Genomic DNA, 15,103 nt, shown 5'->3' with positions numbered 1-15,103 from the left:
TAGACCTAGAAAGAATTTTCTTTGGCCCTCCGGGGATAGTGTTGGAAGATAACCTCGCTCATGCTTGGGAAGCACCTACACCTGCTCTCCCCTCCACCTCCCGCCCTAAGATCTGGGGGAGGGTTCGGGTCAGTGGTGAGGTGCAGCAATCCCGAGTCTCTCAAGAGCAACCCCTTTTCAGTTCCCTCTCACTTTCCCACGCCGAAGAACCGGCATATCCACAAACTCTTCCAACGCAGTGCGAAGGACGAATGGGAAAGCCACAGCGGTAGCCAGCAGTGGCTCCTGCAGCTGAGATGCAGGATCCGGCTGCAGATGCTGCAGGGGCTCAGGCCGTTCCAGGGACACCTCCTACCCCATGCACCCCTACTTCCATCCAGGAGTCAGAGGGACTACAGAGGAGAATGAAGGTGTGCGGGGCAGAGAACTTAGAGGGCAAGGGACAGGGAGGGGGAAATAGATGTGCACCCTCACCCCGGGGCAGGCAGGACGATAGTGCCGCAGGCCAGAAAGGCATCCCCCCCACCCCCACCCCGCCGCCCGCGAAAGTCCTGCGCAGGATCAGAGGGACAAGTGCATGCAGCTGAAAGGTGAGAAAGATATACGCTGAGATTCTCTTACCTGATTTCCTTTTAGAACTGCCATAATCTCTGAAAAAGAAACAACAACAAATAGACATGGTTAGGGTGGGCGTGGGGCACGGAGCTGCAGCTTTGGGGCGCCCACCGCCGCGCTGTGGCAGCTCCCGGCGCCTCTGCTCATGTGATGCCGCGGTTCGGCGAGTCGCGCGCTCCGCAGTTGCACGCACAGCGCGTTGCGATACCCGCCCGCCGCCCGGCAGCCCGGCCTCCCAACGGCGCGATCGGCCTCCTCGCCCCGCCCTGTCGCTCCGCAACCCGCACCGGACCGCGCCCCGGCTTGCCCAAAGGGGCTCACCTTCCCCCAATCCTCAATAGATCCGAGAGGGCTATCAGATTCCCAGTGCGCTTGCAAAACAGGGAAACTGAGGCTACCGGAGGGTGGGCAATCGCTAGAACCCAGGCTCTGACCATTGGCGGACCCACTCCCCACCGCTGGAACACTCCACCTCCCAATACTTTGCTTCACTAGACCAGTAGCGACTTCCTCAGCAAGCTTTCATTCCTTCAGTTAGTTTGTTCGACCCTTTGATTCCATGGTGTCCTCCCCCATCCACCCAAAGCTCCTTAAGGCACACAGAAGCTGCTTTAACCCACTCCATCTTTGGGACTGGCGCAAGTGGTGGGCAAACATCGCCTGCAGGAACAATATTTAGCATCTATAGTTCTTTTTCTTGAAAGGCTAAGGCTGACACTGGGCCTTCTCCCAGAACACTCCGCAGGGGTACCTAGGAAGCTGGGAGTGGCAGGAGTGGAGACTGAGCTTCTAAAGTGAGCACTAGGTTCTCATCCTGTCACTTAAAATAACTGTTGAACCATAAGCATATAGTCCCTCCCCTCTTCCAGCTGCCTTGCTTGGAGGCTGCCCAGTTCTGCCCTCGGGGCGCAGGTCGACCTAGGGTCAGTAACAGGCAGAGGCAGACACCCCAAAGCTGGCTGCTCTGCCAGTACCCTCCATTTCCCCAACTTCCCTTCCCCAGTCCCATGGAATTCCGAAAATCTGAATTCTGTTAACGCTCAGGAGCCAGTTTGGGACCTATCTGGAGACAAGAGGTACTGCCCTCCTGGTCCCTGGGGACCAAAGAAAATGCCACTTGCTACCTATTTTTGGCCAAGCAAACTAGCTAGCTGGATCTGCTCCCTGGAGGAGGGTCTCAGCGGAGAAGGGCGGGCAGCCATCAGACTCAGAGCCTTGAGGTTCTGAGGGCGTGGCCTTAGGCAACAGGAAAGATGATTGGCCTACAGAGGCAGAGAGGCAGGGACAGCCCCCATTCCAGCTCCCCAGCTTTTGGGCAGGGTCTAGGAAGCCGCACTTCTTGTGAGGTATTGAGACAGCCTCACTACCTAGTCCAGGCTGGCCTTGAACTTTCCCTTGCCTCTGCCTCTTGAGTGCTAGAATGAGTCCCTGGGGCGACTAAAATCTGCAGGGCCTGTGGGGCAGAGGTTGCACTGTTAGGAAGGGTGGAGAGTAGGGCTTGGTGACACAAATCTGTATCCCATCACTAGAAAGAGGGCGGGCTCTCATCCTGCCCCCTTGATTTGCTAGCTAGTTTTATGTCAACTTGACACAGAATCATCATCAGAGAGGAGGGAGACTCAACAGAGAAAATGCCTCCAGAAGATCAGGCTGCAGGCAAGCCTGTAGGGAATGTTCTTAGTAAGTGACTGATGTGGGAGGGCCCAGCCATTGTGGGTGGGGCCATCTCAGGGGTGATGGTCCAGGGTTCTATAACAAAGCAGGCTGAGCAAGGCAAGAGGAGCAAGCCAGTCAGCAGCACCCCTCCATGGCCTCTGTGTCAGCTCCTGCCTCCAGGTCCCTGCCCTGCTTGAGTTTCTGTCCTTACTTCCTTCAATTATGAACAGTGATATGGAAGGGTGAGTCAATTAAACCCTTTCCTCCCCAATTCACTCATGGTATTTCATGAGCCCCAGCCTGCTTCCACCTCCAGTGCCCCCTTGGTGTTCAGATGTGGGGAGAGCTCCCAGTAGGGAAAGGATTGGTATGTGGTGGCTGTTTCCCACCCAGAGAGGAAATTCCTTTTCCGAGATTTTCCACCGAGGCTGGCCAAAGGGAAGGGCAGGCCACGGCTGGCAGCTGAGAGCCGCCATTTCCCCATGGACTTGCTGAGTTCTAGAACTCCATAGTACACTGGCCATTCTCAAGGCTGCCAGTGGCCAGGCAGGAGTGGCGCTCTCCCTTCAGCGGCCTCCTCCACGCTGCAGGCTGTCTAGGATAGCAGCCCCACAGGCTAGCTGTCCCCAAGGGACAGGGGGACAGAGGAATGAGGCACATGTCATCAAGCACCACACTGAAGCTCAGGCTGACCATTCAACAGAACCATCTAGAAATCTGGCTAGAAACCCAGGGTGGAGCCACCCACACCTACTTGGTTGTCTGTGTTCCCAAAATGCTTCTTTGGGATTCTGAGGTTGGGCCAGGGTTGCATAAGCACCAGCGCCAGCCACACCTTAGGGGGGCATTCATATGAAGCAAAGTGCTCAAACTTCCCAAAAGGCTTCCAGACAGAACCTCCGGGCTTGTCCTGCCATCAGGGTCTGTAGCCCTCCACCCAGGATTCCTGGATCTCTCTCCCTAGCAATGCTATGTTCTCCCCCTTTCAGGTGAGAAGGGGAAGGCTTATAGACACTTCCTTGTCCAACATCAGTCAATGAGTGGCTGTTGTTGGGTTGGGCCACAAACAGGGAACCCTGGTTTAGTTCTGAGGCTACACACAAACTCTCAAGCCCCACCCTCCTGGAGCTGTGGGTGCAGGGGTAGAAGGCAACCCTGGGGCCTGACATGCGGGAGAAAGGGGAGAGCGGCTCTTGACGGTGGGGGCAGCTGGGTCACAACTGACTGGCAGAGAGGAATCCATAAGGTGCCTGGCCTCCAGCCCAGGAAGGCACTGCCCTAATAGGAAATTCTCAGAGGTTTCCGGTGGGCCCCTTTCAGCAAAACCATTTGATATTTTTAACGGCTGAGCGTGCTGAGAAGCAGCTTAGGCATCTGGGACTCCCCCCATCCCTGACATTGCAGGCTATGAAAAGGCAGGGCTCCCCCACCTCAGGCACACCCACCTCTCACTGCCCTTCAATCAGTTCTGGCCAGACAGGACGGGGGGGGGCGGGGGCTCGCTCTGTTGGGGGCCCAACAAGTCAGATTCCCTCCTCACTCAGTGGCAGTCCTAAGATGGTGATGACAGTCACTGCCGGGTCAATGCTCCACTCCCTGGAAGTCACAGTCTAGCCTGCCTCTGACTGGCTGCTGAATCACGAAGTCCCAGGGAGCCAGAGGAAGGAGTGGAGGAGGGAGGGTGAGGCTAGCATCTCCCTTTCATGATGCCAGAAGCTAATGTAATTGCAAAGGCCTCCCAGGCTCCATCAGGCTGTTCAGCCTTTTAGCCAGCCAGAGTGACTAGGACAACAGGCATCAATCGTGCTAAGCAAACTGGAACATGGGACTTGTGGGGAGGAAACTGGGACGAGTATTTCCCTGTGGCCCACAGGCTGGCCTGCAGCAGAGAAGACCGAGGTCCCCCTTCAGCTTCCTATCTGGGTCTGTAAACGGAGTCACACTGTTTATCTCTGGGTCCTTCTTGCGGAGATGCAATTGAGTTCATGTGAGACCGAAGCCTCTGGTTCAAAGCTAGGCTGACTGCTGTGGTGGTGACCCTGAACTACTTCAGTCCTGAACTTCTCCACCCACAGAATGAGGGCAGCCACAGTCACAGACAGTCATAGACTTTGGGGAGGGTGGAGTATACAGCATTGCTGTACAGGACTAACTATTCTGGAAGCCAAAGGACAGCCATCTTTGGGAGCTCAGCTGTTGGCTGTTTACATCCCTCCTACAGGCGTGGACAGGGTCATGAGACCCTCCTCTGGGTATCTGGCTGTTCGTATCGTCTGCTGTGTACAACTCTGCCCTAACTGCACACGGCCTGAGGGAGGGGCTTGAGTATATAGGCCCATGAAGGCTAGGGGAAGGGTCTTCATCTATGTGGCTACGGGAGCACCATCATCCCTGGTGGGTAAAGATGTTCTGGTGTGGCCTTTTGCAGGGGGCCCCTGCATTCCAGAAAGTAACCCCTAACCTATGCTTTGTAAGTAAGCCCAATAAATGCATTGGCTCTCTAGAGTGAACGCTGGTGGAATCTTGACTTGATTTGCCAGCTGACCCTTAAGGGTCAGGGTAGACAGGGCTTAGGTCAGCCCGAGGAGGAACTTCAGCAACAGGCGTGCTGGAAAAGAAATGGCCTTGTGATAGTGTTAACTGCTGACTTGACAGACTAGATTGCCCGGGAGATCACCTGCTAGCCAGATGGCAAAAACTCCTTTAAGCTGGGGTGCTTGGCTCAGGAAGATAGATCAGCAGGCAAAAGGGCTGGCTGCCAATCCTGAAGGTCCAAGTGTGATTCTAGGGTACCACGTGGTAGAAGGAGAGAAATGGCTACCAAAAGTTGTCCTGACTTCATACATACGCTGTAGCGTGCACACACACACAGAGAGAGAGAAAGAGAGAGAGAGAGAAAGTGAGAGAGAGAGAGAGAGAGAGAGAGAGAGAGAGAGAGAGAGAGAAAGCACTAAAATGCAGTAAATAACGTTTGTAATAAGTTTTTAAAACTTGGGTGCTGATGAGCTCCTGAATTCAAGTATATACATCACCATTAAGCTGTATCTCCCAGACCAAGGCCTTTTTTATAAGATGGTCCTTACATAGCCCAGGCTGGTTTTGAACTGGAAATCCTCCTGCCTTGGACTTCCAAGTTCTGGGATTATGAGTCTGCACCACTATGTGTAGCTTCAGCTTCTCCCTGTCTCCCCGTTCACTTCTCTAGGCGAGGGCTGTGCTCTTCCTTGGCCATCCCAGCAAAGCATCTGCTAATAGTGGCAGCAAGGAGAAAGAGGCTGGAGCGAGGGCTGGGAAAAGTTTTGCCTCTTTGTGTTAGCTGCCTGCCTCTGCACCTCTCTCCTGTGATGGCTAGTGAGGACCACCAATTTGCTGAGGAAAGGAGGTGGTCACCCTATCCATCAAGGTTACCAACGTGAAAGGGAAGCCAGGAAAAGCAGCTGAGACAGGTGAGAAAAGACTCAGGGATGTTAAAGTTCGGGGTGACCATGAGGAAGGCTGCTGTATCCTTGGCAGGTGGAACTTGGCAGCAGCCTGCAGCCTCCTTTCCTCCCTCCCTCCCTCCCATCAGCGAGCGCCTTGGCACAGGAGTATAGGCCTGCACTTCCATCCTAGTGTCCTCGCCCTGCTGTCTGCTGGCTGACTTTGGCTGCATGGCCTGGGGTGCCCATCTGCAGGTCTGCTGCTTCTGCTAAGACTTGCTTGGGAGAAGCAGACTTGGTGCCAGATGGCTGACTTGGGGTGACTTTGAGAGCTAGGACACAGGCACTCCTTAGAATATGTGAACTGGGGGGGGGGGAGAATGCACTGCATGTAACCTTGGCGGAGGGCTCAGTCTAGGCCAGGAGAGACTGATGATCTCGACTACTTATCATCCTGTAGGCTCTGGAAGCTGCTGCTGTGAGACCTTAGGGCCTTACAGGCAGGCACAAGAGAACCCAGCTCGCAGGTCTGTGATGCAGGGTACCAATGCTACACAGTACATTGTGGGAGCTAACGTTTCCAGACAACTGAGCCCAAGAGTAAAACGGGTGGTGACAGAGATCCTGGGACTGAAGGAGGGCATCCTCGGGGACAAGGCCCTTTTAATCCAAGGACAGGACAGGAACAAGGTGAGGGGGGGAGGCTCTAGAAGCAGGGACAAGCGGCTTCCCACAGAGGTAAGACTGATCATGTGGGCGGAGGTGGGGTGGTGAAGGATGGATGGATGGATGGAGTTTGAGGGTCCTTCTGTGAAACCCAGGAGGGATCAGGTGCAAAGGGGACATGTTCTGAGTTCAGCTGGAGGGAAAGCTTTGGGACAGGAAAGGAAGGAGACAGAGGCTGTGACAACTGTGGCACTAACTCACTTAACCTAGTTCTGGGCTCTGCTGTGCCATCACGCCTGGTGGCGCTTCTTCTTCAGCTGAGTGTTGTAGGGCACACCTGTATATACTACTTGGAAGATAGGGGCAGGAGAACTGGGATCAAAAAACTTTTTTAATTAATTAAAGAATGTTGAGTGTTTTGGGGAGGCAGTCTCATGTAGACCAGGCTGGCCTTAAACTCACTATGTAGCTAAGGATGACTTTGAAGTCCTGATCCTCCTATCTGTGTTTTTAAGAAGCTGAGATTATGGGGCACCCTACCGTTCTAACACCCTACCATCCCAACACCCTACCATTCCCAGCACCCTACCATCCCAATATCCTACCGTCCCAGCACCCTACTGTCCCAACACCCTACCATCCCAGCACCTTACCACCCCAACACCCCACTGTCCCAGCACTCTACCATCCCAAGCACCCCAGCACCCTACCATCCCAGGACCCTATCATTTCCAGCACCCTATCATCCCCAACACCCTACCATCCCAGCACTCTACCATCCCAAGCACCCCAGCACCCTACCATCCCCAACACCCTACCATCCCAGCACCTTACCATCCCAGGACCCTATCATTCCCAGGACCCTACCATCCCCAGCCAATCTAACTCTGTTCAAATGACAAGCCTCTGTCTGTTAGTGAGCTCTGAACTTGCTGCAGCAGATCAACAAGCGCTTCTGAAGGGTAGAATTGGCTAGAACCCATTAGAGTTGTTTACGGTTAAGAGTGTTTTGTGAAATGTCCATTTCAGTAATCTATCTACCTCTCTGTCTGTCTGTCTGTCTGTCTGTCTCCCTGTGTTGGGTTGTGATGTAAGTTGTTTCTCCTCTTCTCCTCCTCCTTTGTTTTGTTTTTCAAGACAGGGTTTCTCGTGTAGTCCTGGCTGTCCTGGAACTCACTCTGTAGACCAGGCTGGCCTTGAACTCACAGAGATCTGCCTGCCTCTGCCTTATGAGTACTGGGATTAAAGGTATGCACTACCACTGCCCAGCCGAGATGTATTTTTAATCAGCAGGGGCATTTTAAAAAACAGCGACCAATTCTCTGGGCTTCCATTTCTCCATTTCTAGGAGGCTACTCCGAGGAGCAGACAGTGCTGCTGCGAGACTCCAATAGAGAGAAGGAACTTGTTCTTCTGGAAGCCAAGTGAGAGTGTCTGAGCTAAGGGGGCCCTGGGTCAGCTGAGGTCTGCAAGCTCTGGGAGCTTTCTGCCCCCCATAGCCTGGAGCTGGGTTTCTGCTCTGGCTTTTGAAAGCCTTTGCACAGCATGGTCTCAAGAGGCAGAGACCTCCAGGCAATACAGGGGGAGCATGGATGCCATTCTATGCCCCCATTTGTGCCCTGATCTAAATTGCTGCACTGAAGGCTCTTGTGTCCAACAAGAATCTGGCCTTTCTCTACAGGGCCTGCATCTTCCAGGGTTCTGAGAATGGGCCCCATTGTGACCATGTGGATTGCCCAGAGAGGCCAGATTCCTGCTTTGGGTGAAAAGCTGAATTCCTTGGGGGGAAGAAAGGGGTCTTGGGTCCTCCAGCCTGTGTCCTAGAGGGCCGGATGCTATGATCATCATAGACCTCAGAAGACACCACACACACACACACACACACACACACACACACACACACACACAGATTTTGCTTTGTCTCTTTAGCGTCCCAAAGAGTCTCTGCTGCTGTTTCCACAGAGAAAAGTCAAAGCGCTGTCTGTATGTCTGTCTGCTCCCTCTGGCTTGTCCCACTATGGTGGACACAGGCCCTGGGTGTGTCTGAAGCTCAAGGATGGCTCCACAGTGCCTGGGCCTCAGAGCCCTAGTGCGAAGAGATAGCGGATGGGTTCAAAGTCTGGTCCAGCTACCTGCCTGACACTGAGGAGCTCCCCGAACCTTCAGTTATAAAAGAGCTAAAACAATCCTTGCTTTGCAAACTTGTGGGAGTCAAGTAAGACAACATGCAAAGCTCTCGGTATGGCTATGGTGGAAAAGACCAAGCATGGAAAGGATCCTAACTAGAAGTGCAGGCTCACAAGAGGGGCTAGATCTGCAGAGGGGATGGCGGCCCTCCCTGATGGGAACGGAGCTGTAAGACCATGGTCCCGTCACACACGATGCCAACTTAAGGTCATGAGCACAAACAGACCTTGATTCTCCCTTTGTACCTTCCAAGGAGTCCCACCCAGCGGGGACTCTGACAAGCAATGTGTGAACGGGGTGGAGGACAGAAGATGGGTGACGGCTGGAGGATGGATGGATGGATGGACGGACGGACGGACGAACGGACGGGTGGGTGCGGGTACAGAACAATGGACAGAACAAGCCTCCAAACATGGAAGGGCCTCTTTGACATTCTCTATGGATTCCATAGCTAAACCCCATCGCTATATAAATGCTGACTCTTCTATATCCTTCAGAAATCCATGAATCATCTATGGCCAAGAGGCAGCCGGCAAAGTTGGCCACAGGATGTCAGGGACCCCAAGGGGGAGCTTGTGCCGCTCTACGTCAATGGGCCTGCCTCACATCCCGTTTCCTTGGAACTCAGCTTTGTAGTTCTTCCTCCCACACCTTGTCCAAAAGAATTATCGGCCAATCACCCCTCCGTGTCCATCTATCAACCCCCATCAATCTTCCAGCTTCCATCCTTCATCTACTGCACATCCATGATCTGTCCAGCACCACTCTGCATCTCCACCTTAACTGAGGAGTTGTTACAGGCTGATTCCCATGCCTGACGCAGGAGTGTGGCCGGAGAAACACTGTCCTGCCTTAAAGTGCACACCATCTCATTACCAAGTGAAGACAAACAGCCAAGGAAAGAAAACGAAGAACTCAGTTTGCAACTGGCTACCACAGAGCTGTGTCGAGAGTTTACTGACAGGAACTCCCAGGGCAGGGAGGTCAGAGTGGCCTGGGACGGTCGGGAGGGCTGCTTAGAAGAGGCAGGCACTTGGGGGCTGTCAAGGAAATGCGAGGAGACTTGGGGTTGGATGGTGCATGACCGCAGGGGTTGGGGAGAGGCAGGAAGGGATGTGGACAGCATGTCTGGGTCTCAGCTCAGTCTGGTTTCTCTGCTTAGGTGACAGAGTAGGAGGTGGAGGATGCCTTGCCTCTCTCTGGCTGCCCCAGGCGTATCTACAGATGTTCTGGTCTGTGTGGTGCACGAGACAGACATACGGTCCCACGGCCACGGATAGGCCTGTCAAGGATCCCTGGTTGTTAGCTCCTAACCTCCCAGTCCTGACCCAATCTGGTGCCTCAGCTGCCATGTCAAAGGGTGGGAGAAAGGCAGTCTGTGGGCATGTTAGGCACTTAGGTCACCTCACTGCTCTGGCAGGGGCAGGGCCAGGGCCCTGGAGGTCACAGAGTCATCTCCCAGGTGGTAGACCCAATATCACAAAGACAGAAGCACCAACTATGCAGACATCCAGGCCCCGTGTTACCCACTTTACAGTGTCTTCCATACAGATTCTTTAGTCTCATTTTACTGATGAGGCTCAGAGAGGTTAGGCTACTCTCCTGGAGTCACACAGCTTGTAACAAGGAAGCAAGACTGCAAACTAAGCACTCTCTGTGCCCATGGCCATGGCAGATCTACCTGCCCACACCCGCCATTTCTCTCAGTCCAAAAGAGACCCTCTTCCAGAGGGACACGGTGCGTCCCAATCCTGCCCCCAGTGCCCAGTGGCACTTTAGCTAGAGCTATCCAGGGGCTTTCTCTAAAAAGAGGGCAATGATTGGCACTACTGACACTATCCAGTGACCATGAGCTATGAAGGCCACTAAGGATTCCCACATGTGACTACCTACCCCAGAAAATGTGACAAGAGCTGGGCACAGTGGCACACATCCCTAGTCAGAGCTCTTGAGATGCTTAGACAGGAGAATCCCTGCAAGCTGAAGGCCAGCCCAGGCTACAGAATCAATCTCATACATGCACACACACATGCACACACGCACGCACGCACACATGGTACAGAGGGTGCTTACTCTAGTTCAATTCACAATGTCAAAACTGAAAAAGGAAGCCTGGAGAATTTTAAGAATTTTAATTTCATCTGGGACTCTAACTGAAAGGAGGACCAGAGAGACTTCTTTACTGAGCCCAGCTCTTTCCTGCAGCTCAAGTGGAACAGATACTCGCAAAGATACTCCTTGAGACAGAAAGTACGGAACTCAAAGAGCTTCAGGAAGTTCCTGAAACTGACCAGACTTGCTGGGTTCTTCCCCTCCCCAGTAAACAGTAAAGAGAGCCCCTCTCCAGCAAGTCAAACCACAAACAAGAAACAGATTGGGCAAGCAGCCTGGGGCCACCTGAAGGGGCACTCTCCAACCTGCTAAGCTGCCCGCAGGCTGTGCAGTGTGCTGTGTGCGCCCAGCTTTGTGAACTGTCACCCATGCTGGGTGGGCTCTGGTGACGCTGCTGTCTTTGAGTCATTTCTCCCCCTGTCAACAACCGTTCACCCATACTCCTCGTAAGTAACCCCAATAAAACTCATTGGTTCCCCAAGTTGGACTATGGCGGTGTCCATACTTTGGTCTGACATGGGCTCCCTGTCTGGGGTGAATGTGTTCGGTCTCCCCAGGGGACAAAATCTGTCACACACAGCTCTGAATGTCATTATTTCCAGTGATGAGGCTCAGAGGTCACACCTCCCTGGAGGGAGGGAGGAACAGTAACTGAATGAGCGTAATAAAGAACTGAGTTAGCTTCAGGCTCAGTTCAACTGATCCTCCTTCCCTCCATCTCCCCTGCTGGCCATTCTGCATTGGCCCAGTGGTTTGCTGGATAGAGACGTTTTCAGTGGAGCCAAGATCCATAGGCAAGCTGTTAGCAGCATCTGGGACAGGCGGCCAAAGGTGGGCACTGAGAGGCGATGAGGCTGAAGTGATGGGCGGACTGTCTTCATAGACAGCAAGAGATTCAGGCTCTGTGTAAAGCCACTTTGCCGGGACCACAGGACTGCCAGGTCGCAGAGTTGGGCCCCCAAGACCCTTGGGATGTGGCTGCCCATACCCACTGTCATATCTATCCCCAGGAGCTCCTCTGCCATGACGCTGGCAGGTCTCTTGGGGTGGGGGGAACTCCTGGAGCCCAGGCAACAGGAATGACTGCCAAGTCTAGAGAGATGTCTTCACTGTGGCAGGCCACGAGGAGGGCTTAATGAGACAGCTTCACAAAGGGGCAGGCGGCTGCCACATTCCACACAGTGGGCTCAGACTGCAGGCCAGGGGCTCACAGCCAAGGGCCTGTGTTGCTGAGGAAACTTGGGGAGAGTCTCCTCAGGGCAGCTTGGGGGCTTCCCAATGGCCAACAACTGTGTGTGCTACATTTCTGAGCGTGCCCAAGTGGAAAAGGCTTGCTGAATGGATCTCAATGGCCAGTCCAGCATTGGGGTCATAAGACCTAGGTTTTAGGTCTGGCTTTGCCTGAACAGGCAACACCAGCCTTTTCTGTGCCTCAGTTTCCAGGATTAGAGTGGGTTCCATTAACTCTAGGTCTCATACAGACCTGACTCCCTCTGGCTCTGCCCAGATACGGGCAGAAATGGTGGCAGTCACTAGCGAGCCATCCACCCCATCCCCAGTAAACACTGTTTTCCCAAAGGTGGGGAGACAGGTGAATAATCCCTCATTAGCGTCGCCATTACTAAGCCCATCACTGGCAAGAACCTCGTATTTGTCAAGCACCCCCACCATGTAGCTTCCAAACCATGTCCTTGACTGTGCTTGGCTCAGGACAAGCCTGTGTGGTAGGGGTGCTCCACCCCGTTTTGTACAGGCCCACCAAGAGGCTGCTCCCTACCCAGCCGTCCCTGTGGATGGGTCCCAGGGGTTCTTAAAGGTTCCTGCCCTCCTGGACTGGGCATCTCTGGATCTGTTAGGGCTCTTCACACCCAGTCACTGTGCCCGGGGCACCAGCAGTAAAGCCCTCCTGGGCGTCTTGACCTCTTCCAGGCGCACTGACCTCCAGCCTTGAGATAATAGTCTCCACTAGGTAGGGGTCAGTCTTCTTGGTAGATGAACTATTTGCTCCACTCCATACTGTTATTTGGCCTACAGTATCTGCTGAGTGCCTGGCAGGTCAGGCTCAAGGGACACACTCACTCCTTGCCTCTGGGGAGTGGAGGGCCTGGGGGTGACAGCTGGGAGGAAGATGTCATGGTGGGGGAGGGGTGGCCGTAACAAAGAAGGGAAGAAAAGAGTGAGCAGTAAATCAGGGAGAGGGGCTGAGCAGAGAGGACAGTAGGGTGAGCTGGGGAGGTAGGCTCCCCAAAAAGAGGTCACTGGTGGGGCTCAGAGAGTTACCCTTAGTGCAGTGGAAAGTTACACATGTCTTACTTAGACCTTTGGAACACCCTTCCCTGGCTGTGTGCCAGTGGGCTATCTGCTGGCTGAAGGGGGCTGTGCACCCCTGTAGTTGGGCGGGCCAGCCTGCAGCTGGAGCTACTGCTTCCTGCAGGGCCATTACCTCTCTCTCTCTCTCTCTCTCTCTCTCTCTCTCTCTCTCTCTCTCTCCCCTTCCCTTTACGTCATTTCCCACAGCAAGAACTGGCTGTGACAGATGACAAGCCAAGACACCCATCTCTGGGGTGACTTTGTTTCAAGGTGTATGCATGGTAAGTTCCTGGGAATCCCCAGGCCTGGACCTGATGGCACACACGCAAAATACCCGTAAAATAAGAATAATACAGTTTTCAAAAAGAGTGGTAAAAATGCTCCGAAACTGGATTGCAGTGATGCTTGCACAACCGAAACTGTGCCCCTAATCATCAAATCAGCTGTGCACTAATAAAGCAATCTGAAAGGCTGGATGTAGCGGAGTGGCAGAACACTCGCCGAGCACACGCAAGGTCCCGGGTTCCACACCAGAAGAAAACAAATGAATTTTATAACATGTAAATTACACATTATTAAGGCCAACTGGGAGAACTGCTGCCCTTCGCTCTTCACTGAGCTAGGCTCTTCAGGCTAACACCAGCCTGTCCGTGAAAAGTCTAGGCTCGGTAGACCCTGAAGTCACCTGTACACTCCTTGTCACCATTCTCAGTGACAAGTGAGCTGGCCACCTGCTAGGGAGCAGGACGGGATTGATTATGGTGATCATGGATGGTGGGGGGAGGACTAGATTTTTCTGGCTGCTTCTAGGAACAGGATCCCTAGGTTTGATAGTGCAGAGCATCCTGTATCCACCAGGTGGCGCCCTTTCTTAGAGTTTCATCTCGGAGTAAGACCCAGGGGCTCTGGAGGCCAGAAGTAAGGTCTCCAGAAGCACTCTTGGGGTCTCTATAGGCGCATGCCTTTGCGGTGGGGAGTACAGCGAGTTGCCTCATCTGAAGAAGGGATCACTGGCGTCACAGGAGAATACAATAGTTAAACAGTACCATTGTAGGTGGCTGTAATACTCCACTTTACCACCAGGTGGCGAAAGATACACACAGCTCTGAAGTCAGGCACCGATTCCAAGCATCCCAAAGTTAGGCTGATGCTCACGCAGCTTACAGACTACAAGGGGAAAGGATCGTGGGGTTTTCACAGAGCTTATCCCTTGCTCTGGGGTTGTGCCTATTAGTTTCCCCGTTCTTACAGCCATTAGATCTGAGCTGTTTCACACTTGGATCACAGAAATAGCCACCTAGTTTTGACCGGAGATCTCAGATTCTGTCCCCATCCTGAGGCCAGTGTCCATGCAGCTAGCCACTGCCTCGCACCCACTTCCTCTCAGAGTGCTTCTTCCTAAGGCTCCTTCAGAGACAGACTCTGTCCTGAGGTTTGCTGCAACTCCCTTTGGCCTGGGTGCCCCCACCTGCTACCTGACTTGAGTAGCTTGCTCTACCACAGCCTCAGCTTGAACGCTCTCTCCTGATGGAAGTCTCTGGCTACCTGACCAGGCTGGCCTGTCATTGTGGGTAGCCCTGGGCCTACACAACCACTTCTCCCTGCCTCACTGGGTCAGCAACTGTCACTGTGACAGGGGCCTCGGAACTTAACAGTTCTTAGGTACCGCACGGGTGGAGGAGGAGCTGGGTTCTGCTGGCACCGTGTTGGTCCGAATGCTTTTCACAGTGTGAGCCCCTCCCCTGCAAGTGCTCTCCTCCGGCAGGGACTAAGCTGTGCAACAGACTCCGGCCCCTGAGCCTCCACTGTAAACGGTCAGAGAGCCTCCTGCCTGCCACAGGGAACCTAAGGCCCAGTTCTACATTCAGCTCTGACACCATCGGGGAGTTACAGACGGAGCAGCCAGCAATGGGAAGAATGAAGCTTTGGGCTCTGAGGGGAGAGGGCTCACCTGTCCAGGTAGATATGCCTGGGGGCGGGGCTCACCTGTCCATCTGGACATGCCTGGAGGGGGGAGCTCGCCTATCCATCTGGAGATGCCTGGAGGGGAGAGCTCACCTATCCATCTGGAGATGCTGGGGTGGGGGGAGAGTTCACCTATCCATCTGGCGATGCCTGAGTGGGGGCTCACTTATCCA

The 15,103-nt window shown here is 53.8% G+C and overlaps 1 protein-coding gene across 6 annotated transcripts in view; it reads right to left on the bottom strand.

The window, feature by feature from the left end:
• Window positions 1-15,103, bottom strand: part of Sh3pxd2a (SH3 and PX domains 2A) — a 209,655-nt gene that overhangs the window by 80,397 nt on the left and 114,155 nt on the right. For all 6 annotated transcript variants that reach the window (XM_087907827.1, XM_087907825.1, XM_087907829.1 and 3 more), the window contains one exon: window positions 622-650. In XM_087907827.1, the coding sequence (XP_087763953.1) occupies window positions 622-650 (29 nt within the window). The remainder of the gene's footprint in view (window positions 1-621; window positions 651-15,103) is intronic.

The sequence above is a fragment of the Myodes glareolus genome, chromosome 7, assembly GCF_982192425.1.
Source record: "Myodes glareolus chromosome 7, mMyoGla1.1, whole genome shotgun sequence".
Lineage (NCBI taxonomy): Eukaryota > Metazoa > Chordata > Mammalia > Rodentia > Cricetidae > Myodes > Myodes glareolus.
This window is presented reverse-complemented; position numbering and strand designations above follow the sequence as displayed.